Source organism: Lonchura striata, chromosome 9 (genome assembly GCF_050655825.1).
Source record: "Lonchura striata isolate lonStrDom1 chromosome 9, ASM5065582v1, whole genome shotgun sequence".
NCBI classification, from domain to species: Eukaryota; Metazoa; Chordata; class Aves; order Passeriformes; family Estrildidae; genus Lonchura; species Lonchura striata.
Window position 1 is genome coordinate 28276995 of NC_140711.1, and position 25373 is coordinate 28302367.

General features: G+C 45.8%; 1 protein-coding gene across 2 annotated transcripts in view; it reads left to right on the forward strand.

The window, feature by feature from the left end:
- Positions 1 to 16412, forward strand: part of GOLIM4 (golgi integral membrane protein 4) — a 30490-nt gene extending 14078 nt beyond the window's left edge. The window contains exons 4-16 of one of the 2 annotated variants that reach the window (XM_021548210.4): positions 1086 to 1139; positions 1636 to 1786; positions 2966 to 3048; positions 3587 to 3670; positions 6430 to 6600; positions 7425 to 7739; positions 8938 to 9164; positions 10213 to 10292; positions 10866 to 10978; positions 12050 to 12217; positions 12630 to 12698; positions 14117 to 14197; positions 14522 to 16412. In XM_021548210.4, the coding sequence (XP_021403885.3) occupies positions 1086 to 1139; positions 1636 to 1786; positions 2966 to 3048; positions 3587 to 3670; positions 6430 to 6600; positions 7425 to 7739; positions 8938 to 9164; positions 10213 to 10292; positions 10866 to 10978; positions 12050 to 12217; positions 12630 to 12698; positions 14117 to 14197; positions 14522 to 14683 (1758 nt within the window). In that variant the 3' untranslated portion in view covers positions 14684 to 16412. The remainder of the gene's footprint in view (positions 1 to 1085; positions 1140 to 1635; positions 1787 to 2965; positions 3049 to 3586; positions 3671 to 6429; positions 6601 to 7424; positions 7740 to 8937; positions 9165 to 10212; positions 10293 to 10865; positions 10979 to 12049; positions 12218 to 12629; positions 12699 to 14116; positions 14198 to 14521) is intronic. The other variant, XM_021548211.4, reaches the window with a different exon arrangement.
- The last annotated feature ends 8961 nt before the right edge of the window (positions 16413 to 25373 follow it).

The window sequence follows — 25373 nt, forward strand, 5'->3', positions numbered from 1 at the left end:
TGCTGCTATTTGTGTTGCAAGGAAAAGGAAATACTTTGCAATTATGACTGTTCAAAGGAAGAGATCTTGCAAAAATACTAATTGAAAGAGCTCTCACTTATCCCAGTTCCACTCTGCATTCATAAGTGCTCTCCAATTCCTAATTATTTGAGCTATAGTGGGAGATACTAATACTTCTCCAGAAAATTAATTTAGAAAATAATCCCTTGTTTATATTATGGTAGTTCAAACGTAATGTTGTTTTATTTAAGGGGAAAGGGGAATAAGAAGGTGTTAGAAATCTTTTTATATTTTAGCCCCCAGGGAAAATAACAGTGACAGCTTTCTAACACATGGGCTTTGAACTGGAAAGCATAAAGACATCAAGAAACTTTGTTTTATATACCAAGTGCCAGAAGGAAAGCTCTGTCTGGCAGAGGACCCAGAAACCTGTAGAGAACTCTTTATAAAGCAAGTAAATTAGGATTTTATGGCTATTTCATGTTGAAGCTGGGGAGCAGTTTGGGAGCTGAGGAGCAGGAGTTAAAATTGGTTTGTCACTGCAGTAGGTGCAGAGTGTGGGAGCTTGCTCTGCTCCAAAGCCAGGGGAGAGGTGGATTTGTGCCCTGGGGAGCTCCAAAGCCAGGGGAGAGGTGGATTTGTGCCCTGGGGAGCTCCAGAATCAGGGGAGAGGTGGATTTGTGCCCTGGGGAGCTCCAAAGCCAGGGGAGAGGTGGATTTGAGCCCTGGGGAGTGCATCCCTTGGCTGGTGACTCCCAAAAGCTGTGTGTGCAGAGCTCAGGGGTGTCAGGGGGTTTCACACCAGTGCTTTTGTGCCCTGGGGAGCTCCAAAGCCAGGGGAGAGGTGGATTTGAGCCCTGGGGAGTGCATCCCTTGGCTGGTGACTCCCAAAAGCTGTGTGTGCAGAGCTCAGGGGTGTCAGGGGGTTTCACACCAGTGCTTTTGTGCCCTGGGGAGCTCCAAAGCCAGGGGAGAGGTGGATTTGAGCCCTGGGGAGTGCATCCCTTGGCTGGTGACTCCCAAAAGCTGTGTGTGCAGAGCTCAGGGGTGTCAGGGGGTTTCACACCAGTGCTTTTGTTTTGCAGCAAGACTCCAACAGCAGATACAGTGCCCTGAGTGTGCAGCACCAGATGCTGAAGGTGGGTAAAGGGACAGCAGAGCACCTGTGCAGCTGGTTGTGCTGGGGGGACACTGCTGGCTTCTGGCATCACTGCAGAGCTCCAGGGTGTGCACGGTGCCTTCCTCTGACTTTTAAAAGATGGCTTCCTGCATTTTTTCTTTGTTAGGCTTTCCAGTGGGTAATTTAATGTTATCAGATGCAATTACTTGTAGGGGATGCTGACTTACCAGCCCTGATGCAGTTTGGCACGAAGGGATTTTCTGAGACACATTCAGCAGCTCCCAGGGGGACAGTGCAGCTCTGGGGTGAGGTGACACAGCCCTGGAATGGGAGCCTGCTCATCACAGAGATCATTTTGTGTTTGGAAGGAGCTGCAATGTGCATGCTTTGAATAATAACCTTCCTGTTATGAATGCTTCCTATTCATCTGCACTTACTAAACAAATTGCCAAAGACAATATTAGCCAGATCTGCAGATCCAGAGCTGTTCCAGTGTCCCAACTTGGTATTTGCAGAGTCAACACGAAGAACTGAAGAAACAGCACGCTGACCTTGAGGAGGATCACCGAAAACAAGGAGAAGAGTTTAGCAGGACATTCAGTGATCACAAGGAGAGATACCTACAGCTGCAGCAGGAAAAGGAGCAGGAGATCTCCAAGCTGAAGGGTAAATTTAAACTTTAACCTGTGTCTGGCTGCCCACATTAAATTGGGTGTTTGGCTTTGTGTGGTGTGAGAGAGACATTTTCTCTGTTCTCACTCACAGGTCGTTCGTGCATCTTCTGCCTCCTTACAAGTTCCATTTCCTTGATGATTTTCTGAGGCCTTTCTCTGAAATCTGTTCATATGTGCTCTGTGTTTCTGTCTGGGTTACAGAAATAGCAAAAAATCCAGCACTTAAAAGCTTGTCCAGTGTCAGAGGTTGTTGAGTCAGTCTTTACTTTTTAATTCTAAGACTGGTATAAGCCTGGGAAAAAAGGTTTGCCTCTTCTGAAAGGCAATCTAAGAATATTTGCCATCTCTCTCTAAGGAGAGATGTAATTGTGCCTCTTTCTGAAGTAACTTTATTTACATTTTATACCTCCTTTTTCCCTGTATGTGTCTGCTCCTCTGGAGCACCTGTACACTTGGGTGATGAATTCAGTTACTCCTCTTGGTATCCAGTTTCCTGCTGGAGATCCTGGGCAGTTTTCAGGCCTCTTCCATCCTCATTACACAATTCCATGAAAGAAAAGGATGAGGCTGTGTCCATCAGAGCTTTCTCTGCCACCTGTCCCAACGCAGGGGTTGGTTCTGGAGCTGTTTGAAGCTTTGTCTGCACTGCAGGCAGAGGTTGTTTGTTGGCTCCACATCAACATCGTGTAAAAAAGTGGGAATAGAAGCCTCTGTCCCTGATCCCAGAACCTTTTGGAGCCATCTGGGCATCCCTTCCAAAGGAATAGCTGGGTCCTGTGACAGAAAACTCTCACTCACCAGGTGTGATGTGGGGAAGGAGGGGAGGGTGCCTTCCTCTCTGCCCTTCCAGGATTCACATTTCCAGAGGGAATTTTGCCATCTGCAGCACCCAGCAAGAGCGGTGATGCAGAATTCCAGGTGCAGGCTGGGTGCACTGACAGAAAATTTCACCAAATGTTATGATTTTCTGCTTGAAAATGGAAAGCTTTTAATAGGGCTGGGGAGAGAGGTAAGAAAAACAAACCTTAAAATTATTCTACCTAATTTTTACTACAGCACTCATGTGGGATTTTATGTGGATTGTGCTATAGTCTTAATTTTAGTGCTTAGCCTGGTGTTACAAATCCAGCCAAGTTTAAACTCTGTATTTCTTCTCATTTCTTTTCCACAGAATCCCTGTATAACTTACGAGAGGAGAACAGGCAGCTGAGAAAAGCTCACCAAGACATTCACACCCAGCTGCAGGATGTCAAGGTAGGCCTTGCTCTGAGGAGAACTTTCAAGATCATGAGGAAATAAATTTCCCAAGTTTTTCCAAGCCCAAAGCAGGCTGTGGACTTAGAGTTTCTGTTATGTGGGAAAAAGGAGAGGAATAGACTGGACTGGATTTGTCTTTGGCCACCTGCACTTTAAGTATATACCCATAAAAAAATAAAAGGTGTTTAGTATAGAAATCAGGATTTGGTTTTACAAGTTAAAGAATGGGTTTTGGCAAAACTCAGTGCTCACTGTTTTCCATCTCTGTTTTTTTTTAAATGTTCATCAACATCTACCCCTGCTTTTAATTTTATTTTGGTTACACAAATCCTGGCCTCCAAATTGCCTTCCCTGGTGTGCTTGCTTCCTCTGTCTATTTAATATGCATTCCATGTGAAATAAATAGTTCCAGCTAAGGATTTTCTTTTCAAAAGAAATTGAATTATCTTCCTAGTTCAAACTTCCCCCCAGCCTCCCTAACGGATCTTTAGGATGAACTTAATGTGAAACGTGTGATGTTCTTCTTTTTGTGTAGCAACAGCATAAGAACTTACTGTCCCAGCACAACGAGCTTGTGGTGACATTGGAAGACCACAAGAGTGCACTAGCTGCTGCTCAGGTCAGAAGGAAAGCAGCTCCTGCTGGCTCTCAGCTTCCCAAATCTGTCTCCAAACCTCTCCTGGCTGCAGGGCGCTGCATGTGCCTTTGGCATGGGGGCCAGCAGTGCATGGCACACAGTGGCTGCTCCCCAGAGGGCTCAGGGGCAGAGCAGCCTGGGGCCAGCCCAGCAGTGCATGTCTTCTGAGAAAAGAGTCTCTGCTTCCCTGGGAGCTGGCAGTGCCTTTCTGTCTCTGTCCTCTCTGGTGGAGCTGCTGTCAGCATCCTGCACTCTGACCTTCACACTTCTCTCTGACACCTGGGTGCTGCTGTAAAATCTCTTATTGTCTGTGGCTGGGGAAGTTGTGAGGCTTTCAGGGAATTCCAGAGTGGTCTGGCAAAAGCTCATTCAGTGCCACCCCTGCCATGATGAACCTTCCACCATCCCAGGGTGCTCCAAGCCCCATCCATCCTGGCCTTGGACACTTCAGGGATCCAGGGGCAGCCACAGCTGCTGCGGGCAACACACATCAGTGCAGCAGCAGCAGAACAGAGATGGAGATGTGTATGGAGGTATGAAAACTCCAGGTGCAACTCAGATTAGTTTTTAGAAGAGCCAGCAGCATTAAGTTCCTTAAATGTCATTTTCAAGTGAGCTATCCATGAAGCACAAACTGCTGCAGGCTCAGTCAGCTGTGCCAGTACAAGCTGTGGAGGCCACAGGGAACCTGGAAGTGGGAGTGATGTTGGAGCAGAGGAAGACTTTTGGTGAAAGATCACAGGGAAAGGCAGTGAGGCAGTGTGAAGTTATTTTTATTCCTGACTGATTTTCTTCATTTAGGCATTTTCACAGTCCACAAAATCATTAGCAGCATTAAAAGCATTGAATTTTTTTTCCCAGTTCTGCTTGTTGTGGCTGTCAATATGTGTAAGATACTCCGAAAACAGGGAGAGATCAGGAAGGTCCCTCGTAGAGTGAATATCTGAAGAATCATAATCTGCAGTACTAACCCACACTGGCAGCTAATTTTGAGCTCTTCTCCCACTGGCCACGTGTGATGTTTGCTGAGAACATCTGAAATTCCACAAGGCCACGTGGAGGGGCTGATTTGAGGTTCACCAAGCCCAAAGGGAAGCTCCCCCCTCTCCTGGCTTTGATTCAGCTCTTTAATTAGAAATCCTGTGTCACACAAAGCCTCTCAGTCTGCAGCCAGGCTGTGACATTTGTCCCGTGGGGACCCTCCAGGGAAGGGCCTTGCACATGCCTTGAGAACAGAGGGTATTTCACACTTTCGTGTTGTTTCTCCTGTAAACCAGCTGCAGAAAGTCCCCAAGGGATTCTTTCCCAGCTCCATAAATGATCCTTCTATTTCTGGGTGTATTCTAGACATTGCACACCAGTAGTCAATACTGCACTAACCTGAACCTTTAAAGTGTTTTGGTCTTTGTGCTTTTTCCCAGCCAGGCAGATTAATTATAAATTTTAATCAACCCTGTTTTCTGCCAGTATCAGCACCTTTTAAGCTGGGGCCTTGACTCAGAATGTTCAGTTTAGTGACTGTGCAGTGGGACAGAGTACTTGAATTCTGATCTGGATGGGCACTCTTTAAATACCATGGAATGGTTTGGGTTAGAAGGGACCTTAAAGCTCATCTAACTCCCTTGCCATGGGCAGGGACACCTTCCACTATCCCAGGCTGCTCCGAGCCCCATTCAGCCTGGCCTTGGACACTTCCAGGGATGGGGAGTCCACAACCTCCCTGGGCAGCCTGTGCCAGGACCTCACTGCCCTTATAGTAAAGAATTTATCATTAATATCAAATCTAAGCTTAGTTTTATGTCCAATAAATACTCCTTTTTCCTCTGAGGTTTGTCCTCTCCAGCAGCTGGTCAGGGAGCAGAAGCATCCCCCTGGACTGACAGGAGTAATCACTGTGCACTCTGCTTTCTCTTTAGGCCATTCTGTTCTAGGGATCCATAGGCTTTTGGAGGATCTTAAACACACCCACACCTCCCCTGCAGCAGCAGGGAAACTCTCTGGTGTGGCACCTGTTGTGTGTGCAGCTGGTCAGCCTTTATACACCCTGCCCACCCCAAAAAATCCTCTTTAATTGGAAATCTTCCTGCTTCAGAGACAGGAATTGGGGTACCAACCTTGCTGGATTTTCTTTAAAGCTTCCTGATGCTGTCCAAAGTTAAACAGCAGATCAAATTCCAACATTATACTGTTGCATTTCAGGAAGCCTTTAGAAATTTACATTTTCCTTCTTTTCTTTTTTCCTTCTGCTCTTCCACTGTGCCTTTCTTTGCCTCAGTTCTATATGTCGGCTGTTGTCTTGTCTAACACCTGTCTAAATGTTGAGCACTTGGCATTTTCACAACATGTAGATGTACTTTAAAACTTCTGTTTCTGAAAGAGCTGCACTTATTTCTACCAGCAAAGGAGAACTTGTGCTGCTCTTAACTTCCCTCACTTTAGTCTGCCAGGAAAGCTTCATCATCCCCTTCTGACACTTCTCCAGCTTGGCATGAATAAAACAACTCCTCTTCTTTGTCCCACAGAGATGTTTTTAATACACTTTAGTATGCATGTGCACTTTGCAAAGATCCTGATGGATCAGTGTCATCTAATGTTTGGAGGAAAAAATGATATTTTAAAAGCTCCCATCCCTTCTCCTCCAGTTTTCTTCCGCGTGTCCTGGCAGCAACTTCACTCCAAGGTGACTATGTTTGATTAAGAAATTAATTTGGACACGCTGTAATTTAACATGTTGGCTTTAGACTCAGGTGGAGGAATACAAACAGCTGAAGGACACGCTCAAAAAAATCCCAAGTTTCCAAGACGTGGAGAAGGTGGAAGGAGGGAATGAGCAGCAGCCCGAGGAGCGGGGCCCGGCGCCCCCCAGCCGCCCCCCGCAGCCCCCCGCAGCTGGGGCTGAGCAGCAGCAGGAGGTAAAAGGCTCCAGACAGCCCAGCAATGGTTCTGATCCAGCAGAATGTGCTGCAGCTCTCTGAGCAGAGGGTGTTTGACTGTGCACCTCAGTCACTGCGGTGAGGAATGGTTTAATTGTTGAGTGGTAAGAAAATCCGTTCATTTTTTCACATGACTAGTCCAGTTTTAAGTGTATTTATTCCAGCTGTTTTAAGAAGTCACTCAAAATCTAAAATGAAATCTAAAATTTTAGCTATCTCAAGTGTTACAGAAAGAAGTTCTGAAGAGATTTTTATTTTATAAGGTTCCAGTGGCACACTGAAGTCAGTGTATTTAAAACTGGCACACCAAGGTTCAAGCAATCTAGAAGTTAAGAAAAACCAGTTGTGATTTTGTTTTGCAAGAATTTTTTGGCCTGCAGAACCTACAAGAAATAAAAATCACAGAGTCATTTAGGTTGGAAAAGAACTTTTAAAAATCTTAGAGTCCAGCTGTGAACCCAGTTCTGCCAAAGCCAGGAGTAAACTGTGTCTCTAAAACACAAAGCTGGCTTTGTAAAATTATTACAGTTTTTAATTTTTCAACTAAATTGTAAGCGTTTTTCATTTTTCAACTAAAATGAAGCTTAACTTTGTGGTGGGACTGTACAACACCCTGTGTAGCTGTACAGCCACAAAGCAGGTAATGACCCCATTTGGCAGGAGGAGCTTGTTCCAAACCAGGCATTTGGCCCTCCTGACAACAGCTCTGGGCTGGCATAAAGGAACCACGTCTCTCCTTGGCTCTCTTGACACTGAAATCCATAAATGTGTTGCACACACATAATCCTGTGTCTGTTCTGCAGAATGAGAAGCCAAGGGGGAGAGAAGAAATGAATAGCCAGGAGCAGGTCCACGTGCAGGGAAGGGCTGACGAGGGCCAGAATGCCAAGGAGCTGAACATCCAGGAGCAGCAGGAGGCTGGAGAGGACGAGGAGCAACGGGCAGAGCAGATGGAAGAAGAACGCAAAAAGGAGCTTGAAGAGGAAGAAATGGAGCAGGCAGGGCAGCCTGAGCACCTCGAGGAGGAGCAGGACCAGGCCCCAGAAGAGCACGAATGGAAAAAGCAGGAACAAAAGGAAGAAGAAACCAACATGTTGGGTGATCACCTGCACTCAGAGGTAGGGAGCTCTTTTCTAATTGATTAAATCTCCTGTTTAAATGGAGGCTTCTCTTTTCACTGCTGGCTTTGTATTGCAGTCAGCTATTTCTAGGCAAAATAAAGTTTTTATAGAGAGTTTGGGATTCAGAGCACTCGCTGGTTTTTAGATAAAATTACTGTCGTGTTTATAGAAAATTTGGGATTCAAAGCACTTGGGTGCAACAGGATTCAGGCTCAACTTGAGCACACTTGTACTGCAGTGCTGGCCAGATCTTAATGAACATTAATTCTGCTGATAAAAAGCAACAGATGGAGGAAAAAAAAAAAAAAAAAGAGCAGCAGACTGAATCCTGTCTCCCACTGCAAACCTGAGGCCCGTGGTAGGTGATGGAGAACTCAGCAGGTGAGAGGGAGGCTGGGATGGAGAACTGCTCTGCCTTGGCAACTTGATGTATCTCAGAAAACTGCAGAGTGTTTCCTTGTCAGAGGTACCTGCCTCCTGCAAACACACTGCCAGCTCATAATCACTGTTGTTTGACAGGGAATTTTAACTGCCAGACAAACATGACTAAAATAGCCAGGGGGAAATCAGTGTGCAGCTCTAAATAAAACCAGCAAATCCTGGATTTACATCCTAGATTGGATCTGTAGTAGAAAATGTATTTCACTGGTCTCACTGTAGGCTGTGTAAACACTTTCTCTCCTGGCAGATCAATTGTGTCACTCTGGTGTAATGAGGAGCTGTTGCTGAAGAGGTGCAGAGGGTCAGAGCAGCAGCAGTGGGTTAAGCTGTGAAGCTGGAGTTAGTCTAAGTTATTGCTGAATATAAAAAGATGTGCAGTGTCTCACTTAAGGCTAAAAGCAGCTCCCCCTGAGATTACCACTTAAATCAATGGAAACTTTTTGCTGTCTTATCAGTCAGCAAAACCTCCTTTTACTGTGTAATATGTTGGGAGGTTTTATTATTATTTATAGGAGAAACATGGCTTTCCTTAGCCCACAGTCTCCTCTTCCTCCCCTGTGTGCTCCACAAACACCCCAACACTTCCTGTCTATGTTCCAAAGAATGTTTTAACTTCAAGCAGGGACACAAAACTTAAAAATAACTTTGCTGTAATTTCATGGAGCTTGCTTTTCCCCTCTGGACAGCTTTGTCTCTGCTTGTTTCTGATCACTGTGGGGATGATTAATCTGTGACTAACACCTTTCTGTGCCAGGTAACACCAACAAAGAGGCAGAAAGCAGCGTATGAGCAGCAGCTGGAGCAGCAGCACCTTGGAGCCCAGAGAGCAGAGGAGGCCAGGCAGCTGAGGCAGCAGCAGGAATCCCTGCACCAGCAGAGGCTGCGAGGGCAGCTCCTGAGGCAGCAGCAGCTCCAGGAGAGAGAGCTCCAGCTGCAGAGACAGGCAGAGCAAGGGGAGAAACTCTTCAAAAACCGCCTCAGGTGCAACTCTCCCTCTTTGCCATTGTTGGAACTTGTGGTATTGATGATTTCGAAATTGTAGAAAGTCTTTGTTTATTTGCCCCATTGCCAAAGAAGAAGTTATAATTTGTCTGTGTTGGTTTTTAAGTTTGGTTATTTTTGCTGATTTATAACATGCTCTGCTGCCCTGTCGTAGGTTTGTCTTGTAGGGCAGCGTGTGGGGCTCTGCCCTCAGTGGGATGTTACAAACATTAAATACCAGAAACTCCCTGTGCTGTATTTACAATAATGTGCCAATATCTGTCACCTACGTTGAATAGTGTGTCCCTAGCCTAAACTAATAGAAAAATGCCAACACTACAGTGAAATATGGAGGGCATGAAGAAGGACAAGACACACTTAATTTCTTCTATTTTGTCCTCTTTGAACCCCTAATCTAGAAACTTAAAATTTTACTTTTGCACCCGTGCCACACTTAATTATTACTTATATCAAATACTCAGAGCTTGTAATTCATCTTGTAAGTTTGAAAACTCTTTTTCCATGGACAGAGATCACAGACAGTGTCTCTCAGGGCTTTGTATAGGGGGGTTCCTGACCCCCTGCCAGGGACCCAGACTTTCCAGGGCAGTCAGAGGGAAGCTCTGCATTCCCACATCCATGTTTGTCGTGCTCTGGGTTTATGTTGTCAGCTTTGTTCTGCTCCCTTGTCCCTGAGGGCAGATTTCCAGGGGGTTCTATTGGCTCATTCCTTGATGAGCTGGAGGCTTGTTCCCTAAAATTCAGAGTCCTGACTTTGCTCCTTGCCTGACCCATATCCTTTAGGACTGCAGACTCCACATACAGAGACACACAACACCAAGTCAGTGTAGCTGCACAAGGAAGTCTCTGTTCTGTCAAGCATTTTTCAGGGAAGGTGATGTGAGAAAATGTCAGATAATAGAGCATGAAACTGGGGCCTGCTCTGGCAGCTGCTGAGAGAGGCAGAGCTGCAGGTGGGGGGTTTGTTTATTGAAGCAGAAAACACACTTTTGAATCTGAAATGATGCTTGGCTTTTAATGTTCTCAGCCAACAGGCTCATTATGATAACATGGACCAGGACATTGTACAAGGGGAGGAAGAGCAAGATATTCAGGAAGAGGAAGGAGGTAAGAGAGAATTTCTGTCCCTGCCATGCTCACAGGCTCCCTGTGCACTGCCTTTCATGGGAGACTTTAATATTCATTTCATATCCAGATTGGATTCAAGTGAAACATAAACTTGCAATTCAAAACCAGAAGCTCAAATAACCATGGCTGAAGTGACTGAGTAAAATAGAGGAATTACTAAAGATCCTGAAAGGAAAAGTGTCCTTTTGACTGAGATGTTACCAGGCTCTGTGGATCTTGGTTATGCCCCTGGCTCTGCCTATGGGTTTGTTAGATCTCTTTAAATTACAGAATCATGGAATTGTTTGGGTTGGAAGGCATTCATCTCATTCCACAGCCCTGCCATGGACAGGGACACCTTCCACTAGCCCAGGCTGTTCAATGCCCTATCCAGCCTGGACTGATCTTTTAATTTCTGTTTCCTATTAGGAGTAAATCAATTCTGTGAGCATTATCTGTTTTTGTAGAGTCTGCCCACTGCTAAAAGCACATGTGGAACTTTGTCTTTAGGAGACTCTTAAAAGGATAACTAAAAACTGCTGTAAAACAATAATCACCTAAAAATTTCCTCAGCTTATGAACACGACAAGCAGCACCAGGATGAAGGTGAAGATGATGATCAGAATAATGCAAATGAACAGCAAGAAGCAGAACATCAGGCAGAAAATCAGCAGGCTGATGAATCAGTAAGTATGAGGGTTGCAGTGTGAGAACCCACAGGTCTCGTCTGCCATAATTGCACCTTATAGAAGTGAGATAAGCAGAGGTCTGCTAGGAAGACAGTCTTGACAGTTGAAAACAACGTCTAGAATCTATTTAAAGATGTCCTTACTCATTTGGGAAGAAATAAAAGGAAAAAGCTCCCTTGTGGGAAGCAAGGTGTTTATTTCCACATGACTTTGATCTGTGCTTTCAGTGGAATAAAAGAGTTGGTCTTAGCTGGGACTTGAACAGGTGCATTTGGCTTCAAAAAATACCAGCAGTGTTCAGTCAGAATGAGAGGGGATGGGGTTTTTAATGCTGTCATTAATCAAAGGCCAGCTCAAGAGCCTCTGTAGCCAGCTGGAGTCAGTACAGAGGTGTGAGGTCCTGAAAGAGGATGTAGGTCAGCACTGAACTGAGCCCTGATATCGACTGCACAGAGATCTGGGGCAGGAGAATCACCCTGTGCCTTCCCCCAGACTCCAGCTTCCCTGGAGCTGTCAGCATCAAGTGCATCTTCCTTACTTCCCTCCCATTCAGCAAATTAAGATGTACAGTGAATATTTCTAAGGGATCTTTAACTTGTTGTCTGTAAAGATATAAAACTGCTTTTATTGAATGATAAGCCGAAAAAGCTCCTTTTCTGCATGGCAGAGGTGAAAAGTGTTTTGTTTTCTTCTAGACATAGCCAAGGTCAACAGAGCAGGACAGGCTGATACTGAATGATGCCATCAGCTCTGTGGAGCTGTGAGCATTCAGCTCTTATCTTTGCTCACGGGGCCTTATCAGGCACTGTCAGCTGGTCAGTAAACACAAGCTGTGCAGCAGCCCCTGGGACAGAAGGGCTCAGATTCTTTGGGTTTCAGCAGACAGGTACCTGCACCTCTGCCCCTGCTCATGCTGAGGTAGCTCAGTGAGCCCCGAGCCTGCAGAGATTCCAGCTGCTGCCAGTGGGGATGGAGCTGGCTCTGACAGCCCCTGCTGCTGTTCTTTCAAGGGAAATGCAGATGGACCATGGGCCAAAAGTATTTAACACTCACTCCTGTCAATTGCAGAAGGCAGCCATGGAAGATGTGAATCCTGCTGATGACCCCAATAATCAGGGAGAAGATGAATTTGAAGAAGCTGAGCAAGAGAGAGAAGAAAACCTGCCTGAGGAAAATGAAAGGCACAAGGAAACGGGTCAGAAACAAGGACATCCAGGAATGGAGGAGCACTTGGTGGTGGGTAAAGGCAAAAGAGGCACCCCTAGGGCTCCTTCAGGAGGTCAAAGCTGCACATTTCAGCTGTGTTGGAGCTGTAAACTCCTCCAGACAGAGAGAGTCTGAATTTTTATGGCATTGGTCTTCAGCTGGGTGAATATTCCATTGTCTTCCTGCTTAGTATGGAAAGTCTTGCTTTATTCTGTGAAGTGATTTTTCTTATATTCATCCTGCTATTTTTTAATTGAGGGCAACTTTAAATCACAGAGCTGGGCTCTCACTACTGCTAATGAATGCACTAAAACTTCTCCTGCCATTATTGTTACTTCAGCTTTTCAGAGAGCTTTAGTTCCAGAACAAGAAGCTTTAATCTTCAGCCCTCTGGTTATTAGGCAAGCTCATAGATCTGAATTTTTATGTGATCTTTGTGCAGATGGCAGGAAATCCTGACCAGCAGGAGGATAATGTGGATGAACAATACCAGGAAGAGGGAGAAGAGGAGGTAAGAACACAGACCCCAGGCAGGTGTAGGCTCAGGCAGCAGGGCACAACTCCATTAACACTCTTTTGTGTCTTTTGGAAGTGCAGGATGAACCCAAATCACTTTGTCTGACTTTAGAAACCTGTGAGGTCTTTGCCATTGCTCTGCTGTCCCCTTCTGGATACACTCTGGGTAACTCATGCTCCTGTGCTGCACTCCATTAGTCTTCCATGCCACACAGCATTAATTGTGCAATAATTGAAAAGATTAAGCCTTTCACAACATAAGGAAAATTTCCCGGAAACCTCAAGGTCAGAGAAAACCTCATTAATCTCTAATCACACACTGCACTTCTGAGCAAACTGCTTCCTTGGCCACTTACTTACTCCTTAGCTGTGACTTTGATTTATCTGTGCTCCTCCTGAGCAATCCAAGCTGCAGTTCCTGGAGCTGCTCAGGAAGCTGACAGCACATGGAGCTGGAGCAGAGAGGGAGGGAAGGGGCTTTTCCCTTCATCTCATGCTCATTGTGCAGGCACCTCCCTGAGCCACCCCACAGCCCCTCAGTAATACCTGATCAATTCCTATTTCTGATTCCCACAAAACCCCTTTCAAAAAAAAGAAAAAAAAAAAACCAAAAAAAAAAAAAACCACCCTGGAATTGGCTGCTGTCAATCCCTCATGGGATGCACTTAGCACTCACCAGTGCTAAATGCAGGCCACTGGGAGCTGGGCAGAGCTTTGGCAGCTGCTCTCTGGTTTCCAGGAGCCATTTACACACATCTCAGAAAGGATGTGCCCACTGAGCTGACTGGGAGCAGGGAAAGGGGCAGCAAGGATTGAGTGAGCAATTAAGAGAGAAAAGAGATGCTGCAGTGGGGATCAGTTTCAAATATTACTCATTGCTGTTCAGAGCTTCCCCAAAGTAACCCTGGTGTGATGGATTTCTCTGAGCCAGCTCACAGGACACTCTTTGGAGCAGACAAGCACAGCAGCACTTCCCAAAAGGAAATCAAGTTTACTTCAAAACATTCCTCTTTCAGATTTGCACCTAACATGGGAAGTGGGGCATGGAATGGAGGGAGGGTGCTGGCAGAGCAAAAGGGAACGAGAGATCCAAAAGCTGAACATCAGGGACACAGACTCACCATGACCTGCTCTCTCCAAGGAGAGCATTGGAAGAGATTGTCTGTGAGAATTGTGTTTAAAAGCTAGATGCTCTCAGAGGAAGTGAGTTTCCTGACTGTTGGGTGGTTATGGTTCTTTTTATCCTCCTTTAACCTCTCTCTACTCTCTTTTCCCTTCTTTGGAATCTTCATTCTGTAAAAATATCGTATCATGTCATTCTGTAAAAAAGTATGTGAACATGTGCCCAGTTGTGCCACAGGCCACTCTTTGGAAGGCAATTAAACCATACAGAACATTTCTTGTGCTTTGCAGGTGCAGGAGGACCTGACTGAAGAGAAGAAACGAGAGCTGGAGCACAATGCTGAGGAGCCCTATGGGGAAAATGAGGAAAATGTGAGTTCTGTGCAAGCCCAGGGCTCAGGGACAGGACCAAGCCCTGACCACACCTGGTCATGGCACAGGGATGTGAGATAATAACTGTTCTAGCTTGCTTTGGGTCACAGAGCTGAACATTTCATGCTGTCCCAACTTCCTTTAGCTCACCCTTCCATCTTTGTGTCAGTTCTTCCTCCCTGGAGGCTTTGGAAAACCTCTCTTTTCTGTTTCTGCCCATCAGCTCTCACAACTCCAGCTGAAAACCATTTCACTGTCCTAAAATAAGCCATAAAGAAACTGGCACTGCATCTGTTCTAAGTTTGTTTTGTTTTCCCCAATCAGGCAGATGAAAAGAATAACAGAGGGACAGACCAAGAGCAAGAAATGCAGGAAGACCACAACCAGAAAGAAATTCATGAAGAAAATTATGAGGAGGAAGAGGAGGAGGAGGAGGAGGAAGGCAGAGCTGTTGCAGCAAAAACTCGCAGACGAGGGGAGATGTAGTTCCTCCCTTAATTTTTCTTTTTCCAGTACACAAATTCCTCTTGTGGATTTTTTGTTTTGGTTGTTTGTTTTTTTTTTTCTTTTTTTTTTGTAAACCAAGATTTTTAGGGTATTTAATTTCAAGAGAAAAGCTTGTGTTTTCCACTTTTTACTTTTCTATTAGGTGCTGTCCTGTGTTTATATGAATACAGTATTTTGATACTCTAGGTTAGGATTTCTTTTCTATCAAGGCTGTACATAACCAGACATCCTCTGTGTTGGATTTTTTTGTAACTCTGGGCACGGTTTATAGAGGCCATTTTGGGTACACCTTCACCTTGTCCAGGCCTGACAGAACGTTTGGTGTCAGGTCAGGTGCACTCACCACTGAAGGATTATTCCTAGTGCCTAAATCCAGGTGACTTCAGTCACTCCAGCTCGTTGTCTTCCATGGATTTATTCTGACCAAGGGCTGCTTATTCCTTGTAACCTCACAAAGCCAAGCACAGGCCATGCCCTTTGCAGGACCAGGCCTTTTCTAGGTGCAGAACAGTTATAAAATATGCAAATTTTACAAGCCTTCAGAATGCAGCCAAGTTAGCAGCTGTTAATTTTGGCAGCTGCTTAGATACGGTTCAATTATGCATTTATTTTAATGAGCATTTCCAGGTACTTCAATTACAAGCAGTACCTGGCTGCTCATGCAAATGGGGCTGTGCTGAGAGGAGCTGGGAGCTGAAAACCAATTTAGACTTGGAGCTCCATTATGCCAAATCAAAACACTACAGCTGTCACAGGAAGGAAGATTTACAGCAGCAGCAATTTCCTTGTCCTAGTTAATACATAAAATATTTGACCAGAACCAGAATGATGTTGCCTCAGTGCCATGTTTCCTGGAGGGTGTGGTAGCTGAGCTGATACGGTTGGTGCAAGATGTTGAACTTTAAGGCCTTTAACTTCTTTTTCCTTATTTATTTACAAAAATCTGCTGGAAGGATTTCTGTGTGCCCCAGGGTGAGACTCAGACTCGAGCCAAAGCCCACAGAATTTGTTTAGCAAACATCTCCAGCACTGCATGCTGAAACCTGGGGATGGGTGGGGGGGAGGAAATGACACAAAAATTGTGCCTTGGTGTGGGCTACCCTGAACATAATCCCAGTGCATGAATTATACAATATTTGTATTGGTACAGATACTAGTTATTTAATATATGTTAAAGGAGAACGGGAATCTGGATTTCCCAGGCTATGCCCCATTGCTGGAAATGAGGCACAGGGGAGCTCCCCATCAAAGGCTGTGTTAATATATAAAGGGAGAGGGAGTGGGGGATTTTTCCCTTTTTTTTTTTTTAATAATGATGCATAGCAATGTTTTTAGTTCAATTTTTTATATGAATGTAATTTAATTCATTTTTCTACTAACTTGATTATATTATGTTTTATAGTTGGTTTCTGTTCATTGCAATTTTCCTAATTGTCCCAGATCCAGTGCTTATGTTTCATAGGAAAATTTTTGTCAGTGAGTATTTTGGGTTTTCTAGTTACCATAAATCAGATTTACCTTATGTATAAAAAAAAAAAAAAGTTTACATGAGACTGTAAAATGTATAATATGTACATAATCTTCAGAATACAATTATTTTGGTAAATTGGCCTGTATTTTTAATGTAATGGTTGCAGTATTTAATTATTTGAGGCATAATAAAACTTGACTGCAGTCAATAAACTAGAATGTAGTTACTGATCTTTCACATGATGGGTTTGTGGCAGTTTTCCTCATGATGTGTTTGGATTTCATTTTAATACAGGAAGCAGGGGAATTTCCAGGGATTTTCAGCTGCATTTTCGGGGAAGCAATTTCAGAGAAGTGGAATATTTTTGTTAATGATATTCCCACCTCTGTGCCTGACAAGGGTCAGAGTGCCAGGCCCAGGGGGACCGTGGGGGAGCTGAGCTGGTCCTCATTGCCACAGGATCCCTGGAATTCAGGGAATGCCAAATGCTTGGCTGAATCAATAATTTAATGAGTTTCTGTGAGCTAGAAACAAGTGGAACTGGGCCACAGCCCCAGCCCTGGGGCAGAGGATGAGCAGCACAGGGGCTGCTCAGTTTTCCAGCTCAGAGCAGGATCCCAGCGTGATGCTCTGCTTGAGGGGCTACCAGAGGGGATGGTGGAATTTTAAGGGAAAAGTTCCATCACTTTGGGATTTGGCAGCAGCAGAGCAGCCATCAGCAGGGCTGGCAGGGACTCATCAAAATACTGGAGCCAGTTCAGGGAGCAGGGGGAGAGCACTGGGAAAGCTCTGCTGGTTGATGGAAGGAAAATCCATGCTACAGATAGAGGAGAGTCCTGGTGGTTTGGCTGAGAACACCCACAGGGAAACACCAGTGAGGCAGGAGCCCTCAGCCTCCCACTGAAACACTAAACAAAACCCCACCATAAAATTCTGACCAGAAATAGCGTGTCTGGGCATTGAGTTAATTAGTCATTGCAGCAATTAATTTAAAGGCTGAGATGAATTTCTGATCACAAAACATCTTTGCAATGCAGAGCCTCTCTGGTTTGTCCAGCCCCAGCTTGGACACCATGAGAGAATCCTCACCACAAGGTCAGTCAAGAGGAGGGCAAGAGCTGTTCTAGCCATGAACACAAGAAAAAATAACCCAGTGCAAAAAGTGAAGCCAGAGGAATTAATTCTGTAGGGCAGGGGCTGCTCCAGGGTGTGGCAGCAGCTCTCTGGCCACAGAAACAACTTCCCCAGGCATCGCCTGAGACAGGCTGGGAGAAGATCAGAGAAAGGAAGGAGAAACAATTCTTACCTTGACTTGCTGCACCTGGTGGTGTGAACGTGTGGAATGTTACCAGAGTCCAGGAATCCCTCTGGCTGCCCTGGCTGTCCCCAGACCCTGGCACCAAGTCACAAACACCTCTGGCTTCCATTTTAGCCCATGGAAAAAACTGCCAACTCTGTGTGAGGAATTACAAACCACAAGGGTTTGAGTAGTGTGGTAGTTGGATTAACATAGGGTGGAAAAGTAGAAATTTGGGGTTTTTTAGACTATAATTCAGGGAGACAAGATGGAGGTATTTGGGTATGTCCTGGCCGCCTTTTCTTTCTTCTTTCCCTTCATGTCTTGCTGTGATGGTGACACTTTTCTATTGGTTTAAGGTAGAGGTTCACAGTCTAACATAGGTGATAGGACTTGGTAAAGAAATTATAAACATATGATACATAGTTTTGAGTATATAATGTGGGAGCTGCCCAAGGCTCACAGCAGAATGCCATGGCCTTTCTGGATGGACCTCAGCAGGTGAGAGAAAGAATGTTATAGAGAAGAAGAAATACACAACCTTGAAAACTCAATCGGACACATTCCAGGCTCCTTCTTTGTCTGCACGGGCTGGGAAAAGGACTGGGAAAAGGACTTTCACACTGTTGGGGTCCCGACAAGCTGACCCTGACAGAATATGTTATACAGATTTGTTTACCAAAGGGTGGCTTAATTAACCAATGGTGATGGTGTTTTAATTAGAAGACCAAGTAGGTCAAGCTGTAGCAAGCTAGTCTATAAAAGAGCAGTGGGTTTCTTAATAAAGATACAGATTACTTAAATAAACTTAATAAAAATACAGATCTCAGCCTTCTGAAATTCATGGAGTCTGTGCTAATTATTACCAGGCCAGGGGCCCGTGGCAATGACCCCAGAGCTCTGCGAATATCTGTATCCCACTGACCTCCTTCCCTGAGGTGCACGAGCATTATGTGGCACAGAAGAGCCAACTGCACTCCTTTCCAAATGCTCTAGGAAACAAAGGCAAATTGGAAATGGAACTGGTTCCCCTCCCTGCTTTATGCCATGCCAGATGGCCACGTTAATGCATCGATTTGGTTGTAAAAGGAAGGGATGCGGTGCAATAATGAAAAATGTTGAGATGCTTCCAACCTCAAAATCAATATTTTGATGAGTTTTAAAATAAATTTGTTGAAAATAATGCTGTGATTTGAAGGAAGTCTTTGTGGAAGTGTTAAAATTCGCAGTGACAGATCTGCAAAGCCTCAATCCATGTTGTTCCTGAAGAGACATTGAGATTTATTCTGGAGAAAGTTTAAAATTAGAAAACTGGAAGAAGTTTCAAAGCTGGGAAGTTGCTCAGAATGGAGTTTTTAGCTGATGTTTTTGTTCAGAGCTTCAGGAACCCAACCAGATCTCCAAAGCTCAAGCCCTTGAGCTCCTGTGGATGATTTGGGGGCTGTGTTGCAAAGCAAGGGGGACTCAGTGCAAGGATGAGGAAAGATCAGGCCATAACTTCCATCCTGCTTCACTTCCCACACGGATTTGGCTGTTCTGTAATGAGCAAATCTCCAGGTTGCTCTGCACGGTGGTTCCACGCTGTCAGACAGCCCCCTCAGGGCTTGTCCTCACAGCAAACATCATTAAATTTGCAATTTACCTCAGGGCCTGCTGCATTCCCCATCCAAAGCTTCCTGTCAGATTGCCTCCAAGACACCTCTGGCCTGGCACTGCCTGGATGCAGCACAGAGCCCAGTTCCAGCCTTCCTGCCCCTCTTTTATTCCTCCCACTTGGCTTTTCCTGCACCCAGCAGCTGTTCAGTGTTCCATGAGTGGCACTGACACCTTCACCCCTCATCCTTGGCACTAAAAACTGCTTTATTTGGCCTCCTGCACTGAAGCCTTGGCAGTAACACCCCCATTTAGTTAACCCCTGCCCTGCATCACAGGAATTACCATCAGTGTCCTGAGGAGAGAAGGGAAGGGGCCATTTCCATCTTGCAAAGGTTTCCCAGCTCAAGCTATTAAACCTTACAGTGTGCAAAAAGAAGAGGAGATTATTTGACATTCCTCTGTATCTTAGGAAACTGCTGAAGATTCATGAATATTTCAAAGAGTCCTGGCTTTCCAGAAAGGTGCCTTAAATCTCTCTGGTGTGCAACAGATGTGGTGTTTTTCATTCCAGCTACAGCAGCACTGATTGAGCTCTAGGACGACTTGCTGGTATTTTAAGCAGCAGAGGACAAAATAATTAAATAAAAATCAATTTTTTTTCCCTTCCAGGGCAATCCCATAACTGCCAATTCTGTTGGTGAATAACCTGGTCTGTGATTTCTTATCTCACATCACCTTTCCCTGTTCCCAGCAGCTGGGAAAGTGAAGCAGGATGGAAGTTATGGCCTGATCTTTCCTCATCCTTGCACTGAGTCCCCTTGCTTTGCAACACAGCCCCCAAATCATCCACAGGAGCTCAGGGGTTTGGGCTTTGGTGATGTCCTGGTTGGGTTCCTGAAGCTCTGAACAAAAACATCAGCTAAAAACTCCATTCTGAGCATCTTCCCAGCTTTTCTACAGGTGCCTCCTGCAGGAAGCAGCATCCACCTTGGGTAAAAGCACAGAGACAGCTTCCAGATTTGTTCCCTTGCCTCCATAAAGCTGCATTTTTCTTTCTGACCATGTTTTCTTGGGATAATTGTTCCCAGACCCAAAGGAGATGGCCCCAGGTCAGATTCAGGGGAGCTCAGCATTCCCCTGCCTGTTTGTGCTGACTGATCCCTCAGCCACACGTTGAAGAAGGAGAAGAAGGTCAGGACACGTTGAAATCCCTCCATCTTGACCCCCTGAATCACATTCTAAAACCCCCCAAAATTCTACTTTTTCACCCTATGTTAATCCAACTCCCACACTACTCAAACCCTTGTGGTTTGTAATTCCTCACACAGAGTTGGCAGTTTTTTCCATGGGCTAAAATGGAAGCCAGAGGTGTTTGTGACTTGGTGCCAGGGTCTGGGGACAGCCAGGGCAGCCAGAGGGATGTCCTGGACTCCAACAAATTTCCCCCATTCCCCAGAGGATTTGGGTCCATCTGGGTATCACCTCCTGCAGGTGGATTGCTGGCTCACCCCTGGTGTCCAAACCACTGAAATGTGCTCGGGAAGGGACAGCTCCTTCCTTCCTCACCCTCCCCAGCCGGAGCAGCGCTGGCAGCCCAGTAATGCAATACCTAATAAGAGGATTAAGCAGAGAGGAATTCTGGTTAATATTGCATTAGCAGATCCCTTCCCGGCCCAGCTCCCTCACAGGATACAATGTCCACGCTTGTAAGGGAAGCTTATTGACATCTGATCGGTCAATAAATCTGTTCTTGTTTTTTAATGACCCCAAGAGCTGTTTCCACACGCTCACATCATCTTACCAACAATTTACCCTCATTAATTAATTATTTCCTTTAGGACCTTTTAAACCCCACGACCTGCTTTAGCTCCTTTGCAGCAATTCTCATTTGATTGTAAATCAAGGCTCAGGGTTAAACCTCACCAGCCCAAACAGAGCTGTGCAAAACCAGAACAGAGAGGCAGAGACACCAGGCTGCTCCTGGGCACGAAAACAGCAAGAAAAACCTTCTCAAAGCATCCAGGAGTCAGGTCAGGGGGATGGAGCGTGGCTGGGACAATTTGTTCAGCCTGGAAAAGAGTTTGGGGTGACCCAGCTGTGACCTTCCAGCACCCGAGGGGAGCTGCAGGGACCCTTTGGGAGGGACTGGACCAGGGGAATGGCTTCAAACCGACAGAGAGTAAAGTTAGGGGGGATTTTGGGAGGAAATTCTTCCCTGTGAGAGAGGTGAGACCCTGGCACAGGGTGCCCAGAGCAGCTGTGGCTGCCCCTGGATCCCTGGAAGTGCCCAAGGCCAGGCTGGACAGGGCTTGGAGCACCTGGGATGGTGGAAGATGTTGGAACTGGATGATTTTTAAGGTCTCTTCCAAGCCAAACCATTTTGGGATTCTACAGCTTAGAAGAAGTGGGTTGGAGTCCTCTGTTGCTAAATCCTGCACGTGACATTTGCAATAATTTTCCCCTCTGTGCCTGATTTTTCTGCCTGTATAAACAGGGAGGACAGTCCTCTGTTATCATACAAGGACTTGATCAATAAGAATGCATTAAAGATTCATATATAGGTGTATTAAAGCATCCATGCTATGCTAATGTCTCCCATTTAAATCCTATAAAAAGCTCAGTGGGCTCTTGACTGAGCCATTAAGTGAACGATGGGCAAATTGGAAATGTCCAAGGAAAAAAAAAGGAGCAGAATTACACTGTGCTATGAAACACCAGGCAGCTCCCATAAAAATCAATGGCACTGCATAGCAGTAAATTGCAGGGGAGATGAGCTTTATTTCATGGCTCATAAGTGAGCATGAATCTCTAACAACCTGTCAGCCCTGACAGCTGTGCCTCTGCAAGGAACTGGATTTTTGGGAGCTGTCTCCATCCCTTGGAGCTGCTCCTGTGGGCAGCACTCCTGTCCAAGAGGGAGAACCAGCCAGGGGAAGGGATCTCCCCAAGGTTTCAGTGCACTCTGAGGTGGCAGAAAGCCTCTCAAGCCTGCCAGGGCTCATCCCCCTGGGATCTGCAGCACTGTGCAAACACTCCTTTCAATTCTTGTGTTGGTTTCTGTGTGTTCTGCTCTCTTTTAAATGGTGGGTTTGTTTCGGTGTGCTCCGTTCCACCTCCTTATTCCCTAATAGTATTAGGGAATCTGCATCTTAGGGAGGGACAGAAAGGAAAAGAAGCCAAAAATGACACAAAAACCTGTGACCAGGCTGCAGAAGGGAGCAGGAGAAGGGTTCCCACGTGCCTTGAAACGTTGTCCTGCTCCAGGCCTGACCAGAGCAGGAAGGTGCAGGGTTTGTGGCATTGGGAAATTGCCCACACGTGGCAAATCAGCCTGGCAGCAGCTGAGGTGCTGCAAAACTCATCAGGGAGGAGCAGAGCCAGGTTTCAGAGGGGGATTTTGGGGAGGTGGAGGTGTGCTGTGCCTGCTGAAGGGGGTGGCTGGGTCTGAGGGCACTGCAGGTTAAAATGCAGGATGTTCTGCAGCTTTGCTGCTCCCTGGCAGGACCTTCCCCTGGCCTGGTGTGCCAGAAATGCAGCAAGTGCCAATAAATGATCTCCTTTCTCCACAGAAATTGTTTTGATGCCAGCTCCAGCATCTCCAAGAGAAGCCAGCAGGGGATCTGCACAAATCAGCACCTTGTGGCCTTACCTGGAGATAAAGGTCTATGGGAACAACAGATAAAAATCAAATAAGTGACATAAATCCCTGAGGTCACAGAAATAAAACCCTCAGTTTTAACCATTGCCCCGTACTTCATCACACACCCTTTTATCTAACAGTGAAAAGCAGGAGCTGCCAAAACACTGAGCCTAAAAAACTTTATTTTCCCTCAAGCCCAGTTCTTCACCTTATCCTCTCCCCAGACCCTGCTCTTGCCTTCAGGTCCCCCTTCCTTCCTCCAAGCTGCCAATCTCCTCTCACAACCCACGCCAGGGAGGCACTTCCAGCTCTCTCAGCCCCATCTTTCAACTATTTTCCTTTTCCACAGTGTTTCAGTTCCCCTGATGATTTCTTATTACCACCCAAAAGGCATTGGAATCTGTTTTCCCAACCCATCCAGAACAATAAATTATCAGGAATTAAATTAGCTACCAAAGGGCTAATAGACTTGTTCCTTCAGGGGCTAAATTAGCTATAGCAAACTTTATCTGGAAGGGGGAGGGTTTTAAAATGTATTCTTCCCACAGGTTTTTGTCCTTATTATACACTCTGAAGCTTATCTACAGCAGCCACTCAAGGGACCACAAAATTCAGCTGCTCAGCACAGATGGCCTTGCACTAAAGGTCAAAGAAAAGAACATGAAAAATGTGGAAATACTTTAAAACCATTCCTGCAGGCAGTGGCTGCTGGCTGGAGTTGCCTTTGTGGAGAGGTTTCACTGCCTTTGAAATGCTTCCTCAGTGTTGCTCCTGCAATTTCATTGTGCAGGAATTTTGTTCTTGTTGTTTGGCTTTGTATTTGAAGCAGGATTTGTGTCATCTCTGAAGAAAGCAAAATATATTTGCTTAATTGTGAAAGGATTAAGAGCCAAAACATTGTGTGTGGTGTTAAAGCAGCATAGGCTCTCCATCACACAATAAAAACTTAGCAAAAAAAAGCCCTCAAGAACTGATTATGAGAGCAATTTTCCTCTGTATAGAACAACCTGATCCCACCAGCAGCTGAGGGGATGAAAAAGCTGTGCAGGACATTATTCCTGTAAAATGGGAAAAATGCTGGGTAAATAAATACCTGCTGAGTAAAGCCCTTTTCTGTTCATGAGCTGGCACCTGAGCAAAGCAGATTCTGCCATTCCTGGGACACTGCAGCCCAAACTCTGCTCCCAAAGCCCAGCCCTGCACTCCACAGGCACTTCCAGCACATCCAGGGGGACAGAGGGGTTGTGGGGCAGGTCCTGGTGGAAATCCACTGATGCCTTGTGCAGGCTGAGCTGGAGCAGAGCTGGGCAGGGTCACAGAACAAAGCAGGGATTTATTCAAGGATCTCCTCCATGGATCCACCTTGGGCAGCACCAGAGCCCAGCCAGGGCTGCACCCAAATGACCCAAAATGGTCCCAAAATGCACGAGCGCTCCCGGGGCTCTCCCTGGGATCAGTTCTGCTCCATTGGCACCTTGGAGTTCATTGTCCCATTCCAGCTCCAGCCCATCAGTCCCACCCTGCTTGTTTTTCTCTCTCCAGCCCACGCTGTTTGTGCTCCTGGGCTGAGGTTTGGATCATTTGTCCTTGGTGCCCAGCTGGAGCAGGAATTGTTTTGTCTCTGCTCTGTGAGGAGAGCTCACCATCCCCTCATGTGAAGCTCAGAACTGCACACTAAAGCAGCTCAGAATGTGAAAAATATAAAAACTAAACCTGAGGCACCAATCCTTGAGCATTGCTGAGCTGCAGCAGTTTGTGGGGCAATTTGGGCACCTTTGGGTGCAGCATCCTCCCTTACCTGGCTGAGGCTGGTCCAGGGGCCTCCAGAAGGATCCGTTCCAACCCAACCTGTCCAAGGTGATGTCCATCCTTTCCATCCATAAAGTAGCACCAGAGTTACCCCCACCTGACCACCAGAATAATTTCCAGCAATTAAACACACCTGGGAGAAGAGCTCAGCCCCAGCTGCCTTTGGCAACAAGGAGTGGCAGCTCCTGGGGCTCCCTGGGAGCACCCTCCCACACCTGGCAGTGAAAATATCTATTTGGCCCCACCTGAAGGTGAAATTATAGGTGGGAAATTTGAATTTTTAGCATTCTTAGCAAGAAATGGTGAAACAGTGCCCAGCAGAAACAGCCTGGCAGGGATATGTGAGCTCTGAGTGTGCTCAGACCCACAGAGGGTTTTGGGAGACTGCACAGAACCAGCACATTGTGACTCTAAAAGAGACCTTTAACGTGAATCTAGGCAATTTGAAGGAGCTCCATAATAAGGGGATGTTATCCTTTTAGAAATCCTATGTATTGGAATTCTTTGAGGCCTGCAGGAAGCACCGGAGAATAATTTGCACAACCCAAAAAATTAGCACAGAGAGGAAAAAAGGCACTTCAAAGCCAAGACTTAATGCCAGCTCCCTCAGGTGGGCTCGTTCAGGCATGCTGGGTACAACTTTCAGCAAAAAATCAACAACCAAGAGACCCAGAATGGCTTAAGGAAGAAAGAGTGGCAAATTGCAGCTGGTTATTATTGTCCAAAAGTTCAGTGTTTCTCTGTGAAATCTGTGTTTCTTTTGGCTGTAGTTCATTCCACTGAATAAAACACGGGTTTTTTTCCTAATTCATTTGAACTGCTGGCAGCTGCACTTCAGTTCATTGGCCAGGGTTTT